Source organism: Myodes glareolus, chromosome 2 (assembly GCF_982192425.1).
Source record: "Myodes glareolus chromosome 2, mMyoGla1.1, whole genome shotgun sequence".
Lineage (NCBI taxonomy): Eukaryota > Metazoa > Chordata > Mammalia > Rodentia > Cricetidae > Myodes > Myodes glareolus.
In genome coordinates, this window is record NC_142027.1 from 5670329 (window position 1) to 5691476 (window position 21148).

The window sequence follows — 21148 nt, forward strand, 5'->3', positions numbered from 1 at the left end:
GCCAATCTTGTGGGGGCATTTCCCCCGTTGAGGTCCCTTCATCCCACAGATGACGCTCGCTGTATCAAGTTGACATACAACTAGCCAACACTCTGTGTTCTGCTGGGTGTCTGACCTCCAGACCAGGAAGAAGGGGACAGCGATGCAAATGAGGTCTGAAGGAACTCAGAGCCAGCAAAGCAAGGAGGAATAAGTTAAGGGTGTGGCTGCAACAAGCAGGGGGGTTGGACACAAAGCAGAAGAGCTGGCCTTAGAAGTGAAGCCAAGTCTAAGTGGCAGAGCAGGCTCCTGCAGGCCAAGGTTGAAGCTTCCTGAGTCCGTGCTGAACTGTCACAGCCTGCTGAGGCCCACTGGTCCAGGCAGCTGACGCTCTGCATGTTCGTGTGAGCAAGTGTTACCATGACAGGGTCTTCTTGGCCATTGTCTTCTCTGTGCTATGGGACACTCAGTCTCCCCACTGGCCCACACATGCTATTTCTCAGAGTCTCTACATGAACTCCGATGGGCTAGGTACCCTAAATAAAAGACAGTGCCTTACTTTAATTGTTATGAACACAGGCTTGTGTGGCTGGAGAATCCTGTTGCCACTCCATCAAAGCACACCTTTCTGTGTGGGCACAGCGCGGTAGGAAGGGTGGGATGGTTTAGCCGACTGCGCTATGACATCTGCAGGCTCCCCCTCAGGTGCTAGCCAAGCAGCTGCAGTACGCAAAAGAGCATGAGTGAATATATGAAATGGGGGATGAATGCATTTAATAAATTAAATGGAGACTTTCTGGGTTGGCCCCGCAGATGAAAGCCACGGAAACCACTAGATGACGATGTCATCTGTGTTTCCTAGCACGGGAAAAAGTGTGTTGTGTGCTCGAGACTCAATGGATTAAGGCATCAGGTGTGTTGTGCTGCGATTTATAAGGTTGTTTTTCCACGTTGATGAGTAGTCACAGGTACAGAAGTGGGGCTAGAGGAGTAGGGGGTGGTCCAGTGGGCAGAGTCCTTGCTACACAACAACATGAGGACCTGCATTTGGGTTCCCAGAACCCACATAAATCAGACTTGGCAATCCCAGCATTCCAAAGGAGAGAGAGGAATCCTGAGGCTCCTAGGCCAGCTAACCCAGGTGTGTGAGCAGCACAGGGACTTCACCTCAAACAAGTACAGTGAGGGCTCATACCTGAGGTTGTTTCTGACTTCCACATGTCCACCTGGGTGCACACGTGCCCATCCATACACACACATGACCATACACACACATGCCTATACATACACACATATGCCCACACACATGCATATACATACACACATATGCCCACACACATGCATATACATACACACATATGTCCACACACATACGTGCCTATACATACACACATATGCCCATGCACACATGCATATACATACACACATGCCTGTTCACATACACATATATCCATCCACACACACATGCCTATACATATGCACATATACCCATATACACACATGCCTATACATACACACTTGTCTGTTCTCACACACACATGTCCATCCACACACACACATGCCCATCCACATACATGCCTATGCATGCACACATATGCCCATTCACACACACACATGTCCATATACACACATGCCTATACATGCACACATATATCCACTTATACATGCACATACATGTCATACACATGCCTATACACACATCCACACACACATATACAAGTCCATGCACACAATACCCATACACACATACATGTATATGTACACACATATGCCTTCATACACACACATGTCCATACATACACACACGTACATGTCCATCTACACATATGCCCATCCATCTACACACACACAAGCCCATACATTTACAAACACACACTTGCCCATACAAACACACACGCCCACACACATATTGAAAGCTATTCCCTCATGTAACTCCTGTCCGAGCATGGAGTTACGAGCGCAGTTTTCCTAGACCATCTTCCATGCTTTCTGGAGAGAATGTCTGAGTCCCACAAACAGACACACAGTCCAGAGAGAAGTAAAATCGACATCACTGCCCGAATCAGGAACTGAGGAAACCCAAGTTCGTCTGAAGAAACAGGAGAGAACTCTCAGAAAGGAGCCGTTTTTCAGTAGCTCTGACGTCTGTTTAATTAGGACAAATTCAGTCTCGTGGGTGGATCAGTTTGACTCTTGGATTCAGTGGGTTATAACCTGCATCCAGTGGAAACAAAATGTGTTCAGCTCAAAATAGATGAGGTTAGAAAACAATCAAACAAAGACGATGACAACCCAAAAGTCCCAAAGGAACCGAGAAGTAAGACAAAAGAAGATGCATAAAATCTATCTAGTTTTTTGAAAACTAAATGACTACAATAATATCAGCTCTAAAAATGCAAAGAGAGAGAGAGAGGGAGAGAGAGAGAGAGAGAGAGAGAGAGAGAGAGAGAGAGAGAGAGAGAGTTCCATGAGGGAAAACAGAGAGCAAAAGTTTGGCATATGGTTGTCAAAAATCCAGTGTCAACGAGGTTTTGAAAACTAGTCGTGCGTCACCAGATATATATACCCAAGATCAGTGTGACAAACGCGCACTGCCAAGAGCGACAGAAAGGTTTCTAATGTCCTAACAGTCCTGTTTCCAGTGACTCTCTGGTCACAGAGCTGTACTACATCTGACCTAGGAAAAAGGAAAAGAGCGAGGTAGCTGCAGCTGGCGTGCGACTCTCTCCCAGTCTCAGGCACATCTATTTATCACTGTCTTTTCTCCTCTCCAGGAAAAGCACAAAGAAGAAATGACAATGGCCAAGTTAACTGAATCCATGAGTGAGTAACCTGACATTTATTATTTACTTTTGGTTTTGAATGGAGAAATGCAAAAATCACACAAAGAGAAAATCCTGTCTGTCTGCCTGTACTTACCTTTAATTCCCGGGGAGGGCTGAGGCCCATCTGATCTAGTATACTGCACTGCATTTGTGTGCTTGATACAATCCTCAAAATCCATCTCGGTTGGGATCAAGTTTCCAGACTAAAAATGTTGCCCATGAGTGGAGTTGAAGAATGGAAATAGATTTATTTTATTTTGTGTTACTGCTTTGGGGGCTGGGAATCCACAATAATTTCATCCTGACTTGTTAGAGATTCAGCCCAGGTTGGATGAAGTTTTGTGTGTGCCTATCTGGTGGGCTGGGTGGTATATAGAGAGGCCGGGGTGATGAGTCATGGTTAAACCTACCAGGTGTCATTCAGAGTTTCCCAACAGACGAAATAAAAGTGCTTGAACTATAAGCAGCTTGCGGTAATTTCCATTCTGAATGATCGGTGTCATAATGCCCTAAGCTCTTAAGCTGAATGCATGGAATCCACAAAGTATCTTGAAGAAGTAAGGGAAAATAATTACAATAAGTCACTCTTCAAATGACAAATGCAATGTCCTCTCTTTGCATTTAAATATTAAAACCCTGGGGATAGGGAAGGAGCTGGCTATTGTTTCTTTTGGAAGTATGTGCCGCTCCAGAAAACAGCATCCACATAGAACCGCAAACCCTTCTGCGTTATCCTCAGAGCTATGAACCGCCTTCATTTAATGTTTGGATTGTGTGACTGCTAAAGCTGACGGTTCCTCTAGGCAAAGTGCCTCATCCTTCCATGGTCTGGGTCCTCACTGGGGGCAATGGGGAAGTAAGTAAAGACAGACACAAGGCTACAGAAATCTGAGACTGGGTGAACTGTCCTTGCTCTGATGGAGGAGCCACAGCACCCTGGACACTGTGTGTGTGTTCATTATATGTGGTTAAATGGGAAGGTAGGATCATTGCATACAGCTGAACAAGGAGGTAGGTTTAGCTTGTGTCTGCACAAGAGCAGTCTCTAGGGTGTAAACATGAGGGGAGACAGCCATGGTGGACATTTTTTGTACACTGTCAACATTCACACGCCAGCCAGAGGAAGGCTTTGTCATGCCTCGGAGCCTTACCCAGGAAAAGTTTTGCTGCATCCATAAGGCTGAGACATTGGTCCAACTTGCCAGTCTACAGAGACTGGAATAATAAGATGTCAGAATGCCTCCATTATTGCTTTCCTTTAACTCCTGATCCGGAGCCTCTGAACAAGTCCAAATGAGTTCTGATTTCAGGCCAATGTCATCTCGTAACTAAGGGTTACAGGAGCACACGGTCTCTTGGCTCCTTCATTTCTGCACCATCCTCTGCCCGGCTCCCTGCTCCATCCTGGACTACCTGTGACTTTACACATGTTGAGAACATTTCCTACTTGGTTTGAGGCCCCACAAACTGGGTCTTTACAAGGAGTAAAAGCCTCTCAAACTGTGCTCTTGTCAGATCCGGCATGAAATCGCGCACCTTTCACAATAGGACACAAATAAGGAGATCATGGAGAGTGGCCACTCCTTCACTATTCAAAGCTCAAAAGCTAAGTTCTAATCTCCAAATCCTAAGGGCCAATATAAACGACTCATACGTTATCTTCGCCTTCCTTCTCCTCGCCCCTTTTGCCCAATTTCCTTTATTTTTTCTGCAGCCCTTTCCCACTCCTGTGAGTGCTTGGCTTGCAGACATGAGCCACTATGCCCTGCTCGGCAGTTCCTCCGAGCACTAAAACAGTACCAGCTGAGAATCTAGCAGTGCCGAGGCTTTATAACAAAGTTTCAGCCTCACCACACATGTCTAACACTCTCTGGCTTAATCTACTCACACACGATCAAAATTGAACTCTGACTTCTTGAGAGGAGAAAAGGGGACAGCTGTTCTAAATTACTCTGTCTTCAGAGGGGAATCAGAGCTATGTCCATAGTACAAGGAGATTAAAGGCTTAAGAAAAGACTTCATGATTGTGCCCAAACGTAGCAAATGTAGCAACTCACTGATTCTTAGAAAGATGTGCAACTTTGTGATGTATACCAGACTATAATCTTGTAGATTCCATGAAATAGAATCGTGGGTTCACAAATAAACATGGTATTAAGATTAAATTCATGAATGATGAAGTATACAACTGCATATTTACTCTGCATAAAACACTGATAAGGAAATAAGAATAACATTATGCAAGGAGCGTCAAATCAGTAAACCACGGAGAGAATGAACAGTTACCACTCCATAAACGAGTGGGAACATCGCATCCGTGGCCACCGGAGAAAAGGGACATAAACAGAATCACGAATACCCAGGACGCGGCGCTCTGAAATGCGTTTTCAGAGCTGGTAAACACTTCACTGGGCAAACTGCCAAGCAGAAGCCATCTGGTTACCAGATCGCCTCTGTGTTTGAGGAGAACTAACAGCAAAGCTGCTCACAGCACAACCTATCAAAATGCTGTTGAGGACTCGGGAAGCCACACCTCCCTTCCTCCGTCTTCCCAGCCCACGCCACCAACCAGCCACCTCAGAAAACACAGCCGTGAGAAGCAAAAATATCAATAGGTTACCGCGTCCAGCAAAAAGCAACTATGTTTAATAAATACAATACTTTAAAATATTTTATGTCTCGTTTTCGAAGCAAGGAGAGGAAAATAAAAACAGCGTGAAAGGGAAGTGATGGGGAGGAGCAGGGAAAGCAAAACCACAGGAATGTACAGCGGGGAACTCAGAAGAGAGACTCAATCACAAAGAGAAACAGTGAGACAGGGGCAAAGAGGAAGCGCTGAGAAACAGCAGAGGTGGCAAGAGAGTCGATGGCTCTACAACAGCACAGCACACAGACCATAACTGGCTGCCTCCTTCCCACCTTCTGACGGCTGCTTTTTACATAGCCTTTACATTGCAATCTCTGTCTGCTTCTATGAAATGGGCATTTTCCTGCTTACTCTGTCAGAAACCCTATTTTAAAAGAATAGAGCGGGGCTGGAGAGATGATTACTAACTGCTCTTCCAGAGGACCCAGGCTCAATTTCAAGCCCCTGGCTGCCACTCACAGCTATCAGTAACTCCAGTTCCAGAGGACCCAACTCCTCCACTGCGCCTCCACAGGCACCTGGCATGCACATGGTGTACAGACATACATGCAGCCAGAACACTTATGCACACAAAACAATAAAATATTTTTTAAAAAATTTAAAAAAGGAGCATCCAGAAATCTCACAGTGAGGGCTCTGAGTTTGCCCTTCCAGTACCCAGGACTCTAATGCCCATCCGTTGAGTGAAATTGATCTGAAAGGCAGAGCCCAGTGGAGCTAAACGCGGTCTATAAATAGACACACAAAGACTCAAACTGTGCCATCATCAGAGGTGACACCGGAGAACGTGAAAGGTCCCACGACGACAAACTGGAGGTTTAGGGCCATGCAAACACCCAAGGGTCTCTAAAATCACTACCAGTGCCTGTGCGGGCTGTCCCTGCATAAATTGTATAGGTAAACCACCTCATGGTCACTGCCTGCTGCTGTTTCTCCTGGCCCCCATTTCAGAGCTCATGGGAATATGTGGGGATTGCACCCAGGATCTGTATGGGGTGATGGAGTTGCAAGGATGAAACAGGTTGGAGGCTTGGACTGGTACCTCCTCCTGCTGCATGAGGTCCCTGTACAGTCCCTGCTAGAATCCTGTACTATGCTTTTGCCTCGTCCTCCCAAAGAGCGTCATATCTAAAGGGCATTGCTGCCTCGCTAAATGGAGGTCTCCCGATAGGCATGTCGTTGATCCTGATGGGCCTAGAGTTGCTCTTCTCCTTCTGCCTCCATCTTGCCAGCCTGTCTCAGGCACATGTGTCTCAAGCCTTTCCTTTCCCAACCAGTGTCCCTGGTGGTCCTCACAGTCATCTGTAGGGGTCATTCTGCCCTGCATGTGCAGCCCACATGAACAGCACAATCATAACACAGAGTCTGGGAAAGGGCAAAGGCTTCTCAGTGCCCATGGGAAAGAAAGTAGGGAGTGGCAGCCCGAACCCTCATTCTCAGAGGCTTTGGAAACTCTTCCTACCCAGCCAGGGAGAGACAGAGCAATCTCCAGAGCCAAAGACCCGTCCTGGAGGTGCTCAAGAGTTCTCGTCTCTGTACTTTAAAGTAGAGGGAATTCCCACCCTGATTAAAGAGCCAGCTCCAACGCAGCTCAGATTTGAAAATTTCCCCTGTCAAATGAAATGAGGAGATGGAACCGATTACAATCACCACACGTTAAATTAGCTCTATTAAAGCAAAGTGGTTTTTAATCATGTCTCCTAAGAGGAGCAACTGGTGGAACTCTGGCATTGTGTGAAGGCAGGGAACGGCAAAGAGACGGGTGGCTTCATGCGCCACACATAGCCTTTGGGGAGTCAACACCCAAAGCTCTAGGAACCCACGCTGCAATGGTGACCTGTCAGGTAGACACAGGTGGCAGGCACAGGCCTGCGAGGCTCCTCCTTCAGACCCCAGCATGCTCCTAGGCCTGAAGGACACCTGAAGGGTGAGCGGGCTCCCAGCAGGCTGCTGAGGAGACAAAGAGCACAGCTGAACAGGTCTGAGCCAGGAGAATGGCTCCAAGGACGGAGCACTGACCGCAGACAGGAGGTCAGATCATAAAATAGATGCGAACAGCTTTGACTCTTCCTTTGAGTAACGAGATGGTGGTACTTGGGTTTTAAAGTGGGTTACTGTTTTAGAATGGGTCTACAAAGACATGTATGGGGAGATTGCAGGTTGGACAAAAGTAGGGAGAAACAGCAGAAGCCTGGAGAACAGACAAACTGAAAGACTGCCTGCAGCCCAAGGGTGGGTCTAACGTGCACCAGAGAAGGGGGTGGCCAGCAAGAAAGACAGGGCAGGGAAGCACGGGGACTTGTAGTTTCTTGGGCCTTGAGCTTAGGGAGGGGCCTAGCTGAAACGCGGAGGAGGAGGAGCTTGTAGGCCATAGCAGGAAGGATGTGAGACGCCGATGCAGCGGGTTTGGATTTTAATGTGTTCAATTTAAAGTCTGCACAGTGGTAGGTACGGGTTTCACTGGTCTAGGGTTGTTTCTGTCATGCAGTCAGCAGCCATGAGGGAAGATTGGCCCCTTCTCTTGCTCAGTGGGCAGGCGTGAGTGTGCCAGCGAGAGAAAGCCAAGTGTTGCGCCATTTTAAAAAAAAAAAAATGCTTCCAGGGCTCTGTACTAAGACTGTCTTAGTTATGGTTGTCATTGCTGTGAAGAGGCACCATGACCACAGCAACTTTTATAAAGAAAACATTTAATTGGGGTGGCTGGCTTACAGTTTCAGAGGGTCAGTCCATTATCCTCATGGCAGGGAGCATGACAGTGTGCAGGTAGGCATGGTGTTGGCTGCATGTTGGCTTGCAGGGAACAGGAAGTTTACTAACAGTGACACTGAGTGAATCTTATGCAAAAGACATCAAAGCCCACCCCCACAGTCACACACTTCCTCCATCAACGTGGCACCCACTCCAGCAAAGCCACGCCTCCTAATAGTGCCACTCCCTATGAGACTATGGGGGCCAATTACATTCAAGTGACCACAGGGCCCATTCAGTGGGACTTAACTATCTCCCACTACCACCCTCAGCACAACCACCCATCTCTCAGGCTCACACTCAGAGAGCTACAGCATCATTTAAAATGCACCTGACCTGGAACTCACTCTTTACGATTACTGGATCCTTTTCAGGGTACCAAACACCACTTCTGGTAGGACAACCCTCCCCTGATCCCAGGACTCACCTCCATGGGAATCTTCCACCCACTGGGGTAACTAGATAGTCACGGCTTTTAGTCCAGTTGAGGCCTCTGACTGCTGCGGGCAGGCATTCTTACAAGTCTTAATTTGCTGACCACTGAAAACAGGAGCACTACTCTTGCCATGAAGTCCACACCCTTGCACGGTTCACATTGGCTTCCTCTCACCCACACGGCTCCCGCTGTCTCCGCTATAACCCCAACTGTATAACGACGGGCATATGGAATGGAGGCTAAGGGAAGCCACCCCAGAGTGACAGGAGACCCCACTGTTCATGCGCCCAGATCACAGCGGAGCGGTCTCCACACGGTACATCATCTCAGTTTCACCCTTAAACTGAGGTGGGGTGGCAGCCTCTTACCTGTCTACAGTATGAGAAACTGTTGTATTCTCCCTGTAAGACTATGATCACCTGGGCTGGGGAATGGCTGTCGCTAAACACGGCTTGCTGCACAGGTGTGAGGACTGGATTGCCGGAAAGAACATGCAAAGCACAGAGTATTGTTGTATGTTTATGTTTCTGGTCTCCGGAGCGCTTAGGTCATCAGCCCGGTCAAGGAGTGAGCTCAGTAGAACTCAGGTTCCAGTGAGAAACCGTCGCTCATAACACAAGATAGATGGTGCTTGCTGAATGACACATGCACACACATGCATGCAGAGGTACCCACATTCTACATGTGCACACAGAATTGCCACTGCTAGGAACACACAAGATACACAAAACAGCAAAACCAACAAGCACATTTTGGTGTCGTGCCTGAAATTCTTGAAAGTTATTATTGGTCTTCATTCAAATGGAAGTCAAGTAGACTCATTTTCTCAAGTTTATGACTTTTCCTCTTGGATCTTAGGAATCATGGTGACCCTCACCTTCTAATAAACAGCTGAGGAGGTGGAAAAAAATCACTCTCTGGCCCCTACCCCACATTCTTTCTCTGATACTAAACCAATAAATAAAAATAAAAATAGGCTTTGGAGTTCTCAACCTGAGCCCCATTGACATTTGGATGCTGCTGTGATCTTACCCACGACAGCATGTCTAGCAGCATCCTTGACTTTTAACCCACTAGGTGCCAGTATCACCCTCCTCGTAGATGTGAGAGCCAAAAGTCTCCAGACATCCCTCGATTTGCACGGAGGGTTTCAGGGAGAGAGAGGAGATAGTTGCTCCTGGTTAAAAGCCTGAAAGCTGGGTCCATACTGAAGCAGGAAGGGCAGGGCAGGGGAGGGCAGGGGCAGAGGAAGGGAGGGCAGGGGAGGGCAGGGGAGGGCAGGGGCAGAGGAAGGGAGGGCAGGGGAGGGCAGGGGCAGAGGAAGGGAGGGCAGGGGAGGGCAGGGGCAGAGGAAGGGAGGGCAGGGGCAGAGGAAGGGAGGGCAGGGGAAGGCAGGGGGCAGAGAAAGGGAGGGCAGGGAAGGGCAGGGGACAGAGGAAGGGAGGGCAGGGGGCAGAGAAAGGGAGGGCAGGAGAGGGCAGGGGGCAGAGGAAGGGAGGGCAGGGGAGGACAGGGGTCAGAGGAAGGGGGGGCAGGCAGCCCCTGTTTTTCCTTTCACACGACTGACAGGAGTTTGTTCTTGACTCCCACGCCCTCCCCGAGCCCACAAGCCCCACTGGCAGCCATCACGCTTCCTCTCATGATCTTCTTGTTCCATGATTAATTCAGAAATGGCCAACGTGAGCCATTCCTGGAAGCCATCTGCTTGGTCGCCTGACTTTGGAGACAACTAAGCCATTAGCATTCCTTTCTTATGACACACCTGAGACTGGGGCCCACTGAGAGGCAGTGTCCGAGGACAAACAGGAACACAGGGATGGCGCAGCCCTGGGGACTGGCAGCTACATGGAGCAGGCGAGGGGGTGGCAGAGGAAGCTGGCTCTAGAGCAGGGTTGTCATTCTGTCCCGGAAGCTGGGATGAGTGGCATTCCTCCCCAAACAGCAATTTTTAGGACCTGCCTATTGACTTTCAAAACAATCCCTGTCCTCACTCATTCATTTCCTCAAGCTCTTCCTCACCCCAGACCCAGCTCGGGGGAATCCATGTTTTCTCCTGCCCTCCTCACCTGCTTTCATCAGTCCCTGTGCCAGAGGCACCAACGTCATGAGCCCCCACATGGTACCTCGCTCAGCATCTGTCCCCATCGCTCAGGACCACAGGGACCGTGGTCCTTGCTCAGTCTTCACTTCCTTTATAGTGAAGACCACCGACAAAGTAGCTACATGCCACCAGCAGCCAGCCCAGCTTGACAACCAGGGGGCAGTGGCCTGAGCCCATGCTCTGGACCACCACTCCCAGAAGTTCTGAGCCCCTGTCTACCACCGCCATCTCCCGGCCATGACACCGCCAGCTCTGCTGGCTTCTCTCTAAGCTAATGGGGCTCCAACACAACTGCAAAGTGACCTTTCTCCAAAGCCGGAGCCCTTGCTCACAGGGGGGAGGGGGCAGAAACTCACCCCCAACTTGCCTTTACTGCAGCCCAAAGAAGGCAGTAAATGTGTTTTAGACTCTTACCCCACACTTCTTCCCTTCCCCCTCACCCACCCTGTCATCAACCCAGTCTCCCTGTCCAACCCCTCCATCCTCCCCCCTTCCCATCCCAGGCAACCCCATCTCCCTGTCCAGCCCCTCCCTCCTCCCACCCCCACCCCCAGCATCAGCTCATCTCCCTGTCCAGCCCCTCCCTCCGCCCACAAGCTGTCACCTGACTCTGAGAGCCTGCTCCACCCTCCTACCGCCTGCCAAGCTCAGGATCCTTCCCCTCCTTCCGCCCACAGTTTCATCTCCCTCCTTGCATCAACCTCTAAGAACAACAGGTTCCAAGCCAGATAGAGGGAGAAAGAGAGAGGAAGTCTCCCACAGTGGTGCGGGTCCCGCTTGGGTTGTGAGGCTAGAGTCTGAGGTGCCGAAAGCATTCTTTTATACCCTCAGTGAGCAGAGAGGGAACCTGAAAACCAAGGCCCATAAGATCAACATACCCAGTTCACGGTCCTGAGCAAGGCCACAGGATACCTAAGCAACCACTCAAAGACGTTGCCCACCCACAACCTTCAAAGGAGCTGGGCTCCCATGATGCCCTGCAGATGAGAGTGAGGAGTTGGCTAGGGTGAGCAGCAAAGAACACTGGTTTTAATGTCTCAGACACTCAGAGTATAACAACCAAGACCATCGTGCTGGCTTCTTATCCAGTCCAGCCCACTTGGACAGTCCCAGCCCTTCCGGGGAACTTACATCAATAATCTGCTGCCTTCTCCTTGCCTTGCACACCCCTCTTCACCCCACTTCCTAACCTGGCTCTCCATCCTGGTGACAGATGTGTGTACTGAGCCGGTCTAAGGGCTTCCTGACTTCACCCGGGTAATAAATTGCCCAGTCTTCCTGCACTGGGACAGATGAAACTCCCAGGAAAACAAAGGACCCCTGGCGAGAGACGGCACAGGGCACGACAGAGCAATGCCGCAGGCACCCTCCTCCTGTGTTGCTGGGGCGTCTTTCCGGTTTGATTCCATTTTGCTCTTCTCAGAAAATATTAAATCTCAGGCTCAGGTGGACAGGGGCGGTAGCTTGGTGTTTAAACACGGACTCAGAGAGCTGCTCAGAGGTCCAGAATTGCAGACATTAAAGTTTCTAGGTAATCAGCAAAATTCTCTGATGATGAAGTTCTTCCAAGAGGCCTTACAGCCGAGAGGGTCTGTAGAGACACGGAAGTGGTGGCTGTGGTACCACGAGGCTGTGGGTAAATCACTCAGTCCTCTTCTTTGAGTGTCTGCAAGTGAACGTCACAAAACTGCCCAGCAGGGTCGGAGCTAATAGTCACGTTCATTCAAAGCAATACCTGTGTTCACAAGTAGTTACACTGAATGTACATATGTGTGTGCATATGCTAATAGGTGTATCGAAGGCTAATGTTACATGTTGAATATCTATTTATATATGAAAAGTTAAGGCATAATAAATATAATGGCAATTATCCCCTACTGGGCATTCAAAAACAAACAGTCTTGTCATTCCTCATATATCACATTTTGGTTATCATTATCAAGGCCCTTATCAATTAGTATCATTGGGCTGAGGAGATGTCTCTGCTCACACAGTTGTTGCCACAGAGGCATGGGGACCTCAGTTTGATGCTCAGTGCCTGTGTAAACACCAGCTGCCATGGCAGGCACCTGTCATCCCAGCACAGCCATGGGACAAGGTGAGCTCCAGGTTCAGTGAGAGACTCTGCCTTAAAAAATAAAGTGGAGAGAGACCAAAGTAAGCATCCAGCATTGACCTCTGGCCTCTATCCCCTCCCTCCACCCCCTCTCTCTCTCCCTCCCTCCCTCCCTCTCCCTCTCTCCCTCTCTCCCTCTCTCCCTCTCTCTCTCTCTCTCTCTCTCTCTCTCTTTCTCTCTCTCTCACACACACACCACATCCCAAAATTTCTATAAAAGAAAGATTATTCAGCTCAAGTCTCATCAGCTTATTCTTTATTGGATTCTCTCAAAGATCCAAGGGTTATGCTTTGCAATTTCAGAAGCTCATATAAGATACTAAAAAAGAAATCATTGCTGACCAACGTCCACTACGGTCAGCATTTTAATATGCCACGTTTTCTCACTAGCGATGCCTGCACTTTGAATACACCTGCATTCCACCTGTGAGGTTAAGCAGCAGAAATCCTTTCCACTCACCATGTGTCAGTGCCCACCCTGTACCGTGCATTCCCTGGCCCAGATGAGGGGCTGCGGGGGGAGGGGGTTTGATTCCTGGGCTCAGCCAGCAACTGCCCTGCCCTGTCCAGAAAACACTACTTAACTGCAGTCAGCCACTGCATCTGTCTCTTGCCACCTTTCTGCCTGTTCTACTGTGATAGAGAGGAGTCAACACCGAGATAAATGTGAGGTGAGTTAGAGCAGGTGGGTAAATATGATCAAAATATTGAAATTTTCAAAGAATAAAAATATCTTTGAAAAGCGGTTATGGTAATTTGTTGATATCAAGAAAAATAAAGTCAATACTTTCTGCAAAATAACAATTTTTATAAATACAGAAATCTCTTTCGAAAGTGTTCTATCCTCTCCAACTTTTTGGAAGTGTTCAAGGATGGACATTAAATAGTTCCTAAATGTTTGGTAGAGTTCACCAGAGGATACGCTTGGTCCCTGGCTTTTCTTCTTTGGGAGTCTTTGATTATGGATTCCCTGTCCTAACATGATATTGGTCATCTCAGGACTGCTGCCTCCTCTGGATCAATCTCATTAGGCTTCAGAGTTATAGAACCCACTGGTTCCTTCCAGATCACTCGTGAGCCCCTGCTTCATCAGTCATGGTTGAGTCTCATGAGCATTGAGCTGAGCTCCACTCTGAACTCTTCTGTCCCTCGTGGCTCTCCTAGCCCTTCTTCCCTTTTATTCTTCAGACACCTAAAGTCTGTTCTGTTTTATTTATCTTTTCAGGAAACAAACACTTGGCCCCATTGTTCTTGCTATTGTTTTATAGTCTCCACGCCTTCTGTTGCAACTGTGACCGTTTTCTTGTTCTTCAGTCTTGGTTTGGCTTTCTTTTTTCTAGCTCCCTGAGGCACCAGGTGTGGATGTGGAGGTCTTTTCCATCAATTCTCACATTTATTGCCGTACCCCTTCCTCTTAGAGGCAGTTGAGCTCGTTCCCATAAGTTTTGATACGCCTCGTTTCCATTTTCATAGAAAACATTTTGTCTCTTCAGTTCCGTCTGTGAGTCATTGGTTGCTCTGGGATGTTGTTTGACTTACTCACAAGTTTTCCACTTTCCCTATTTCTAGTCTCCCTCGCGTTCACTGCTGTGGCTGGAAAAAGACTCATGTGATTGAAAGCCTATAAATTATTAAGAGTCGCTTTGTGTCCCTACCTACGGTCTACGTAGAGAAGGCTCTGCACTCTGGGAGGAGAGCATGCTCTGCTGCTTGGATGGAATTCTCTGTACTTTTCTGTTTGGCCCATTAGGTCTGGAGTATGGTTCATTCCCGCCGGTTCCATATCGATTTTTCTACTGAGATGATCGATCCATTGCCAAAGAGCAAAGCAATAAAGTCCTCTGCGGCTATCAAACCTCTATTTGTCTTCTTCTCAAGTTTGCTTACATATTCGAGATCTCTAACACTGAACATTTTTATGGGCTGATAAGCTGAACTCTTTACCACTAAAGAATGCCTTCATATCACACATGACCGTTCTTGAACTCGGTTTTAGAATATCCACTGCTGTCCTCTTTTGGCTAGATTCTTGTCTCTGGACCCATGTGCTTCATTTCAGGTGACCTGTTCTCCCTTCTGGGGTGGCATTTTCATGTGTGGAGGGCAATGTGTGATACTCTGTGGGGTTAGGAAATGTTAGGAAGTCCTGTTTCACCAACATGCTCATATTCTCAGGAGCCCTCTATCACGGCAATTCTGGTCACATGACTTGTGCTGTCACGCAAGCACAATCCAAATGCTCGTTAAAATCGGGTGGACTGGGAGCTGAGGAGATGGCTCAGGAAGCAAAGTGTCTGTCGTACAAGCATAGGGACCTGAGTTCAGAGCCTCAGCAGCAACACAGAAAGCCTGTATGTCAGCCAAGCATGACGATACGCCTGTAACTCCTAGGGGAGCGAGAGAAAGATCTCCCTAGGGCTTCCTGGACAGCCAGCCTCCCAGCAAGTTCTGGGTTTGGATAGACCCTATTTCAAAGAATGAAAACAAGGAGGAAGGCACCCAGGGTTGAACTCTGGCCTTCTTTTGGTCATGCAAACACACACACATACACACACACACACAGACACACACACAGACACAGAGTTGACTCTGATGTCTAGGCAGTGGACCCTCTCCTCAGTGACTAATACTGAGTTCTTTATCCTCAAGAAAGAGAACAGAATTTATCTCAATTGCCACCAGATGACCCTTCCTCACTAGGTAAGTCCAACTAAGCCACAGGTTCTGCCATCTAATTCAAAGATGAACAAACGTTTTCTCTTGTTGAGCATTCTTTTGGCAATTTCTTTATGCCAGGGAGATCATAATTGCATGGTTTATTTAGACAGGCCATCTTCCACACAGCTTCATAACCAATGGTCATTTAGAAACTTCTAGAAGAAAGGGCTAGACAGCCTTCCTGAAACTGGAATCCCAGGTTACAGGAGCTCCTAAGTTGGTTTTAGGATCCTGGCAAGAATCTGGTCCTGAGGTGGGGAAGGAATCATCTGCCTGCATACAGTCTCATTCTCCAGTCACGAGGAGGAGCGACCGTTGGTAGACCATGTGGTACACGTTCCACATTGTGAAAACCAGCTTCCCATTCTGAAACACCACCTAATAAGACACTTCAAGTGTGCCTCGTCCATCATGGTTGTCCTGTCAAACTTCCACTCAAGTGGGCAACCCCCAGATGGGTTCGCCTGGAGGCAGGCAGTCCAGCTTTTTAGCTCCATCTCCTGGAAAGTGTTGTGAATCATATCCTAACAACAGGCTTGATAACACTTCCTACGTGTGGGTTCTCCCCGGCACCTCTCGCCGGCTCAGATAATGGAGGCATACATGACTTCAGGAGCAGATAACTGGTAGGGAAGTGTCACCTTCTGATCCAGGGTGACTGCTTGATGAGTCTGGGTTTCCTTTGGGGAGCAGAGGAGGAGGTGGTGACAGCTGAATGGTGTGGAGCCACCGAAGGGTTCACTGTGAATCACCAGCCAGGGGCACTGATGATGCTCTGACTCTGGGGTAAAACAAAAGCACTTTGGAAAATTCCTCCTGTCCCATGAATCCACGGCTTCTGAAGGCAGAATGCCCATCTGGGGACTGGCCTACTGGGCACTTTACCCGTAAATACGCAATCCTCGACGTGAAAGAGCTTTGCATTTGAAGTCTCTGAGGTGTCTGACCGCCACTCACTTCAGGGAAGAGGATCCTGGGTAAACCGATTATCGGTTCCAGGTAAGGGGAGAGAAACAGAATCAGACCAGCAGTAAACATGCCCAAACACCCACACCGAGGGAACGATCTCCATGTAGAACCAGAATTCAGAGAGACAGAATTCAAGAAAATAAGCAATTAAACTTGTAGCTTTGAAAGGGGACAAAGCTTGTGAGCCTCAGTAGTTTGATGCACTTTGGCAGAAGTCAAGACAAATGACGAGATGAAAGGTACACCCTTTGACGGTCACGCCAGAGAGAAGGTGAAAATTTGACCACGATGAATCTAATTCTGCAGAAGAGATGAGGTTTGTCAGAGGCTTGTCAATCATTCCCAGACTGTGACATCATATAACTGTGCCCTATCTGGTATGGCTTCCTGGGTTCTGACACGAGAAACAGAAACCCTTAGTGATGGAATTTCTTTAGTCATGTAAGAGTCTTTCTTATACAAGAAAGAAATTGATAAGACAATTCCTGAATGGTCCTGGGTAGCTTCAGGATGCAGTGACCAAGCAGAACCTCTAAGAAGGGAGGGGGAAGGAGGCTTGAGTCTGACTGAGGGACCACTGGTTCTGCTTCCCTTGCTCATATCTAGTAGCAGAACCCCAGTAAGTAAGCATTGTAAGCGCTGAGTTCATTGAGTACCTAGATAAGCCCTGACCCCACAGAGTGGGGCATGAAAGCCCCAGGCTGCCAGAACTCACCAGTGAGCATCCTCCATCCTGAAACCGAAAGTTTGTAACTGGCCATCCCTCTGCATGAGTGGAGGACTGGTTTCAGGAACTACAGGCCCCAAACCTTCTTGGAAGTTCAAGTCTCTGATATGACGTGGTGTGGTATACGCACAGAACGTATACACATCCTCGTGGGCTCTTTAAATCACCTCTAGATGCCTTGTTCTGCCTAGAGTAAGTGTTGTGGAAATAGTTGCGAAACTTTGTCTTTTAGCAAATGATGATGGTGCCAGGGGTGGTGGTGGTGGAGGGGAGGGTAAGGAATTTTTTTTCTTGCTAATCCTTACTTGAGAGAGCCCAAGGCCAAGGACAGCACTGTGTTGCACTTTTGAAGTTTCCCTGGAAGAACGGAGCCTGTAGATGAATAAGTACTAGAAGGAGCTTTATCAGATTGGCTCCTGTGACACTATCGGTAGCTCGTCAATGGCTGTTTTCACAGTGGGGAAACTGAGATCTGTAAGTTGCTATTCCGTGGGCCTGGGTGCCTCAGAAGTCCCAGTCAGGTGCTGGGGAAGTAAAAGAGAGGCCCTGGTCCCCACTGGTCCCCACTGGTCCCCACTGGTCCCTGGACGACCAACGTAGCTAGGTTCTGAAGGCAGCAACACTGCCCACTGCCCGTGGCAGCAATGGCGGGGTGGATGCCCTCACCAGTGGGGAAACATAGGCAAGCAGACTCCAGATCTGTCCATAAACCCCAACACATGGGGGCCACCCCCAGACAATGACACCCACCCTGGATTAGATGAAATTTATCTTTCCAGAAAATATCCTCACAGACCTGCCCAGGGGCGTGGCCTCGTTTGACTCCAGATCCAGGCAAGATTAATTAATCACTGCGCTATACATCCTGAGGGGGATCAAATGAGAACAGAATGTAACCAGAATTGTGAAAAGAAGGAAGGCCAAGTGTTCAAATTACCTGGGACCCCTGGTGTGCAACCGGTACCTGAAGTCAGGAAGGAGCTGCAGAGAACAGCCCCAACCGTGCAGAATCCAAGGTGGCTGCACTTTGCAATGGAGCTGGTGTACATGCAGTTAGGAAGGGAGTGTTCCAGAAGCTTGTTCTAGCCTCCCCTCAGCTTCCTGGCCCTCCTGACCTTGGAATTCAGATGGAACACAGAGTAGAGATAGCAGACAGGAAGAATTTACAACAAGGTGAAGAGGGGGTACTCTCAGGGGGCGTCAGTAGACAGTGGCAGAGAGGATTGCCAAGTTCCCTCTGTAAGCATGCTTCTTACGGTTTCTAAACACTGCTTCCTGGGAGGCTGCCTGGACCATTCGGAGCAGCAGTTAAGAGAAAGAAGCATTTACGTCTCTGTTCTTTACCAGAGGTCCTCAGCCGGTAGTCACCTTACAGAGTCAGGCAGTTCAGGATGTCATCGGGACTCGGGGCCAGAGGTGGGCCGCAGGTGCTGTTGTTCTGAGCGGGAATCAGGTCCAGCAGTTTCAGCTCCTGGTATCACAAGCTGCTGATATGAAGGCAGTCCATCCTCGATGGCTTCCATGCCTGCTAACAACTGATTAGCTACCTCACGGGAGCATAGTTATAGATTTTGTCTTCTTCTTCTCCACACAGTAGCACCTTTCCCATTACTATAACAAAGTACCTGAGAGAACCAACTTAAGAAGGTGAGAGGTTTATTTAGTTTGGCTCACAGTTTTGAAGATGTCAGCCCTCAGTCTGGCAGGCCCATTGTTTGGGGGCGTGTGACAGAGAACTGGGGCACAGCAGGAGAGAGTGGGGAGAGTAAAGCCACTCACCTCCTGGACACAAAAAGGAAAGAGACCAAGATCCCACAGTCTCACAATCCTCTTCAAGAACCTCGTCCTGGGTCCACCACCTCCCAGGCCTACCACGCATAGGCTTTGGAGGACATTTTAAAAGTAAACTCCAGCCTTTATGCAGAGACATTCTGGCAATGACATTGAAGAAAACAATAATAGAAGATGGCAAAGCCGTAGCAGTTCACCCAAGGAAGGAAAGTTGACAGCTAATTCCATTCAGGAATGAGGCTTAATAGGAGAAAGGCCTCGGGCTGCAAGGTAGAGAGGAGAGCATTAGACAGAAAAATGTGCGTGCGTGTGTGTATGTGTGTGTGTGCGCGCGCACGTGTGTGTGTGTGTGTGCGTGTGTGTGTGTGTGTGGTATGTGTAGTGTGTGTGTGGTATTTGTAGTGTGGTGTGTGTGCATGTACGTGTCCACATGTGCATGTGTGTGTAATGTGTGTGTGTGGTGTGTGTGTGCGTGTGTGTGTAGTGTATATGTGGTAGGTGTAGTGTGTGTGTGGTGTGTGTGTGTGCATGTGTATGTAGTGTATGTGTGGTATACGTGTGTATGTGTAGTATGTGTGTAGTGTGTGTGTAGTGTATTGTGGTATGTGTACTGTGTGTATGTGTAGTGTGTGTGGTATATATAGTGTGTGTACATGCATTGTGTATGTGCGCTCACATGTGTGTGCGTGTGTGTGCACACGTGTGTAACATGATGAAGGAAGGAGGGACTTCCTTTAAGTTTCACAAAAGGAGATTCATTAAGAATGAGAGAGAGAGTCGGTCACCATGAGATGTGGGGGGTGGGGGAGGCAGGTATGACTGGGAATCTAGAGGTGCCTTTTCAGAGAAAGCTCTTCAGAGTGATCTCCCCGATACAATCCAAAGAACTAAGGAAATAACAGACTCTGGCGAGTTTGGGCAATTGACAAGAAGTTTGACCTCATGGGATTTAGTTCAACATAGGATGCCTGACAGACATCATGAAGGAGGCAATATCATACATAGATTGACAGCCGTCAAGTCCCAGCATGGGCAGCTGCCTCTCTCCCTGTCCCAGAGGGTGTCTCAGGGAAGCTAGGCCTGACTCAGGCTGAGAGATCTGGCCTCTTGAGAGACCCCGCCCGTGTTCTGGCAAGCTGAGTTTTGTGGGGAAGGAGCATTTCCACACAGTTCATTTTCACTCACAATCATGAATTCTCAAAATAATCCTGATTCTATCTTGGGCCCTTTGTCTCCAGCAGAGGCAATATTATGTCTGGGCCGTGTGAAGTTAAAAATGTTCGCCAGCTTTTGAATCTCTGTTCTCTCTCGCTTCATCTCTTCGTGTTCATTTTCTTAGATTTTTCTGGAAGAAAAAAGTTACTTAGAATTCAATTGATATCATCTAGATGGCCTCTCTTAGTGACCAGTTGTTTTGGGGTTTTGTTTTAAGAAAATGAACCCATTCTCGGCCATTTTAAGCGTTTGCTTCACTGACGGGAGTCCCCGCTCGGATGAAAACCAATGAGCATGAAGATGCAGGGAGGGTGTGCCTGGGGACTGGCAGATCCACCAGCAGGGTTCATTATCTGAGGGGAACAATGGCTCAGGGAAGTTACTTTGTCCCTAAAAAAGTCATCACCCTTCAGATTTGTTGGATGGAATTTCCATCTCTGAGCGTTCTCAAAATACCGCGGGTGGGTGTTTTAAATGCCACCCATTAACAAACTAGAGAGGCAATTTAGAGAACAATGTTGGGCTGTGTGACAAGGACACCCCAGTCCCAGTTCTACAAGTAGAGACACCTTAACACATTCTGTCTCTCGAGTGATCTGATCCGGTGGGTTTTCTTTTTCCTTCTTGTGGGCAAGAATGGCTAGTGAATTGAAATTTAGAAGCATTTGCCATTTCCTGCCAGGAAGATGAAAGAAAGATTCACAAAAGGAATGATAAACAAAGCGAAAGCAACAACAAACTGGGGCCAGTAGCCAGTTGGTCCACTGTGGGAGGTGTTGCAGAAAGCTGCTAACCAATGCAGCCAGCATCAGTAACCCTAGAGGAGCTTTGGAGGGCGCCGGCGCACGCACACCTGTGGCAAGAGCGGCACTGGAT

At 48.4% G+C, this 21148-nt stretch overlaps 1 protein-coding gene across 4 annotated transcripts in view; it reads left to right on the forward strand.

The window, feature by feature from the left end:
* Kcnj6 (potassium inwardly rectifying channel subfamily J member 6) overlaps positions 1-21148 on the forward strand; it is a 243770-nt gene that overhangs the window by 51471 nt on the left and 171151 nt on the right. For all 4 annotated transcript variants that reach the window (XR_007229657.3, XM_087898904.1, XM_048422940.3 and 1 more), the window contains exon 2: positions 2754-2802. Coding sequence is in view for 3 of the 4 variants with exons in the window: in XM_087898904.1 (XP_087755030.1) it covers positions 2772-2802 (31 nt within the window). In the remaining variant the exon portion in view is untranslated. The remainder of the gene's footprint in view (positions 1-2753; positions 2803-21148) is intronic.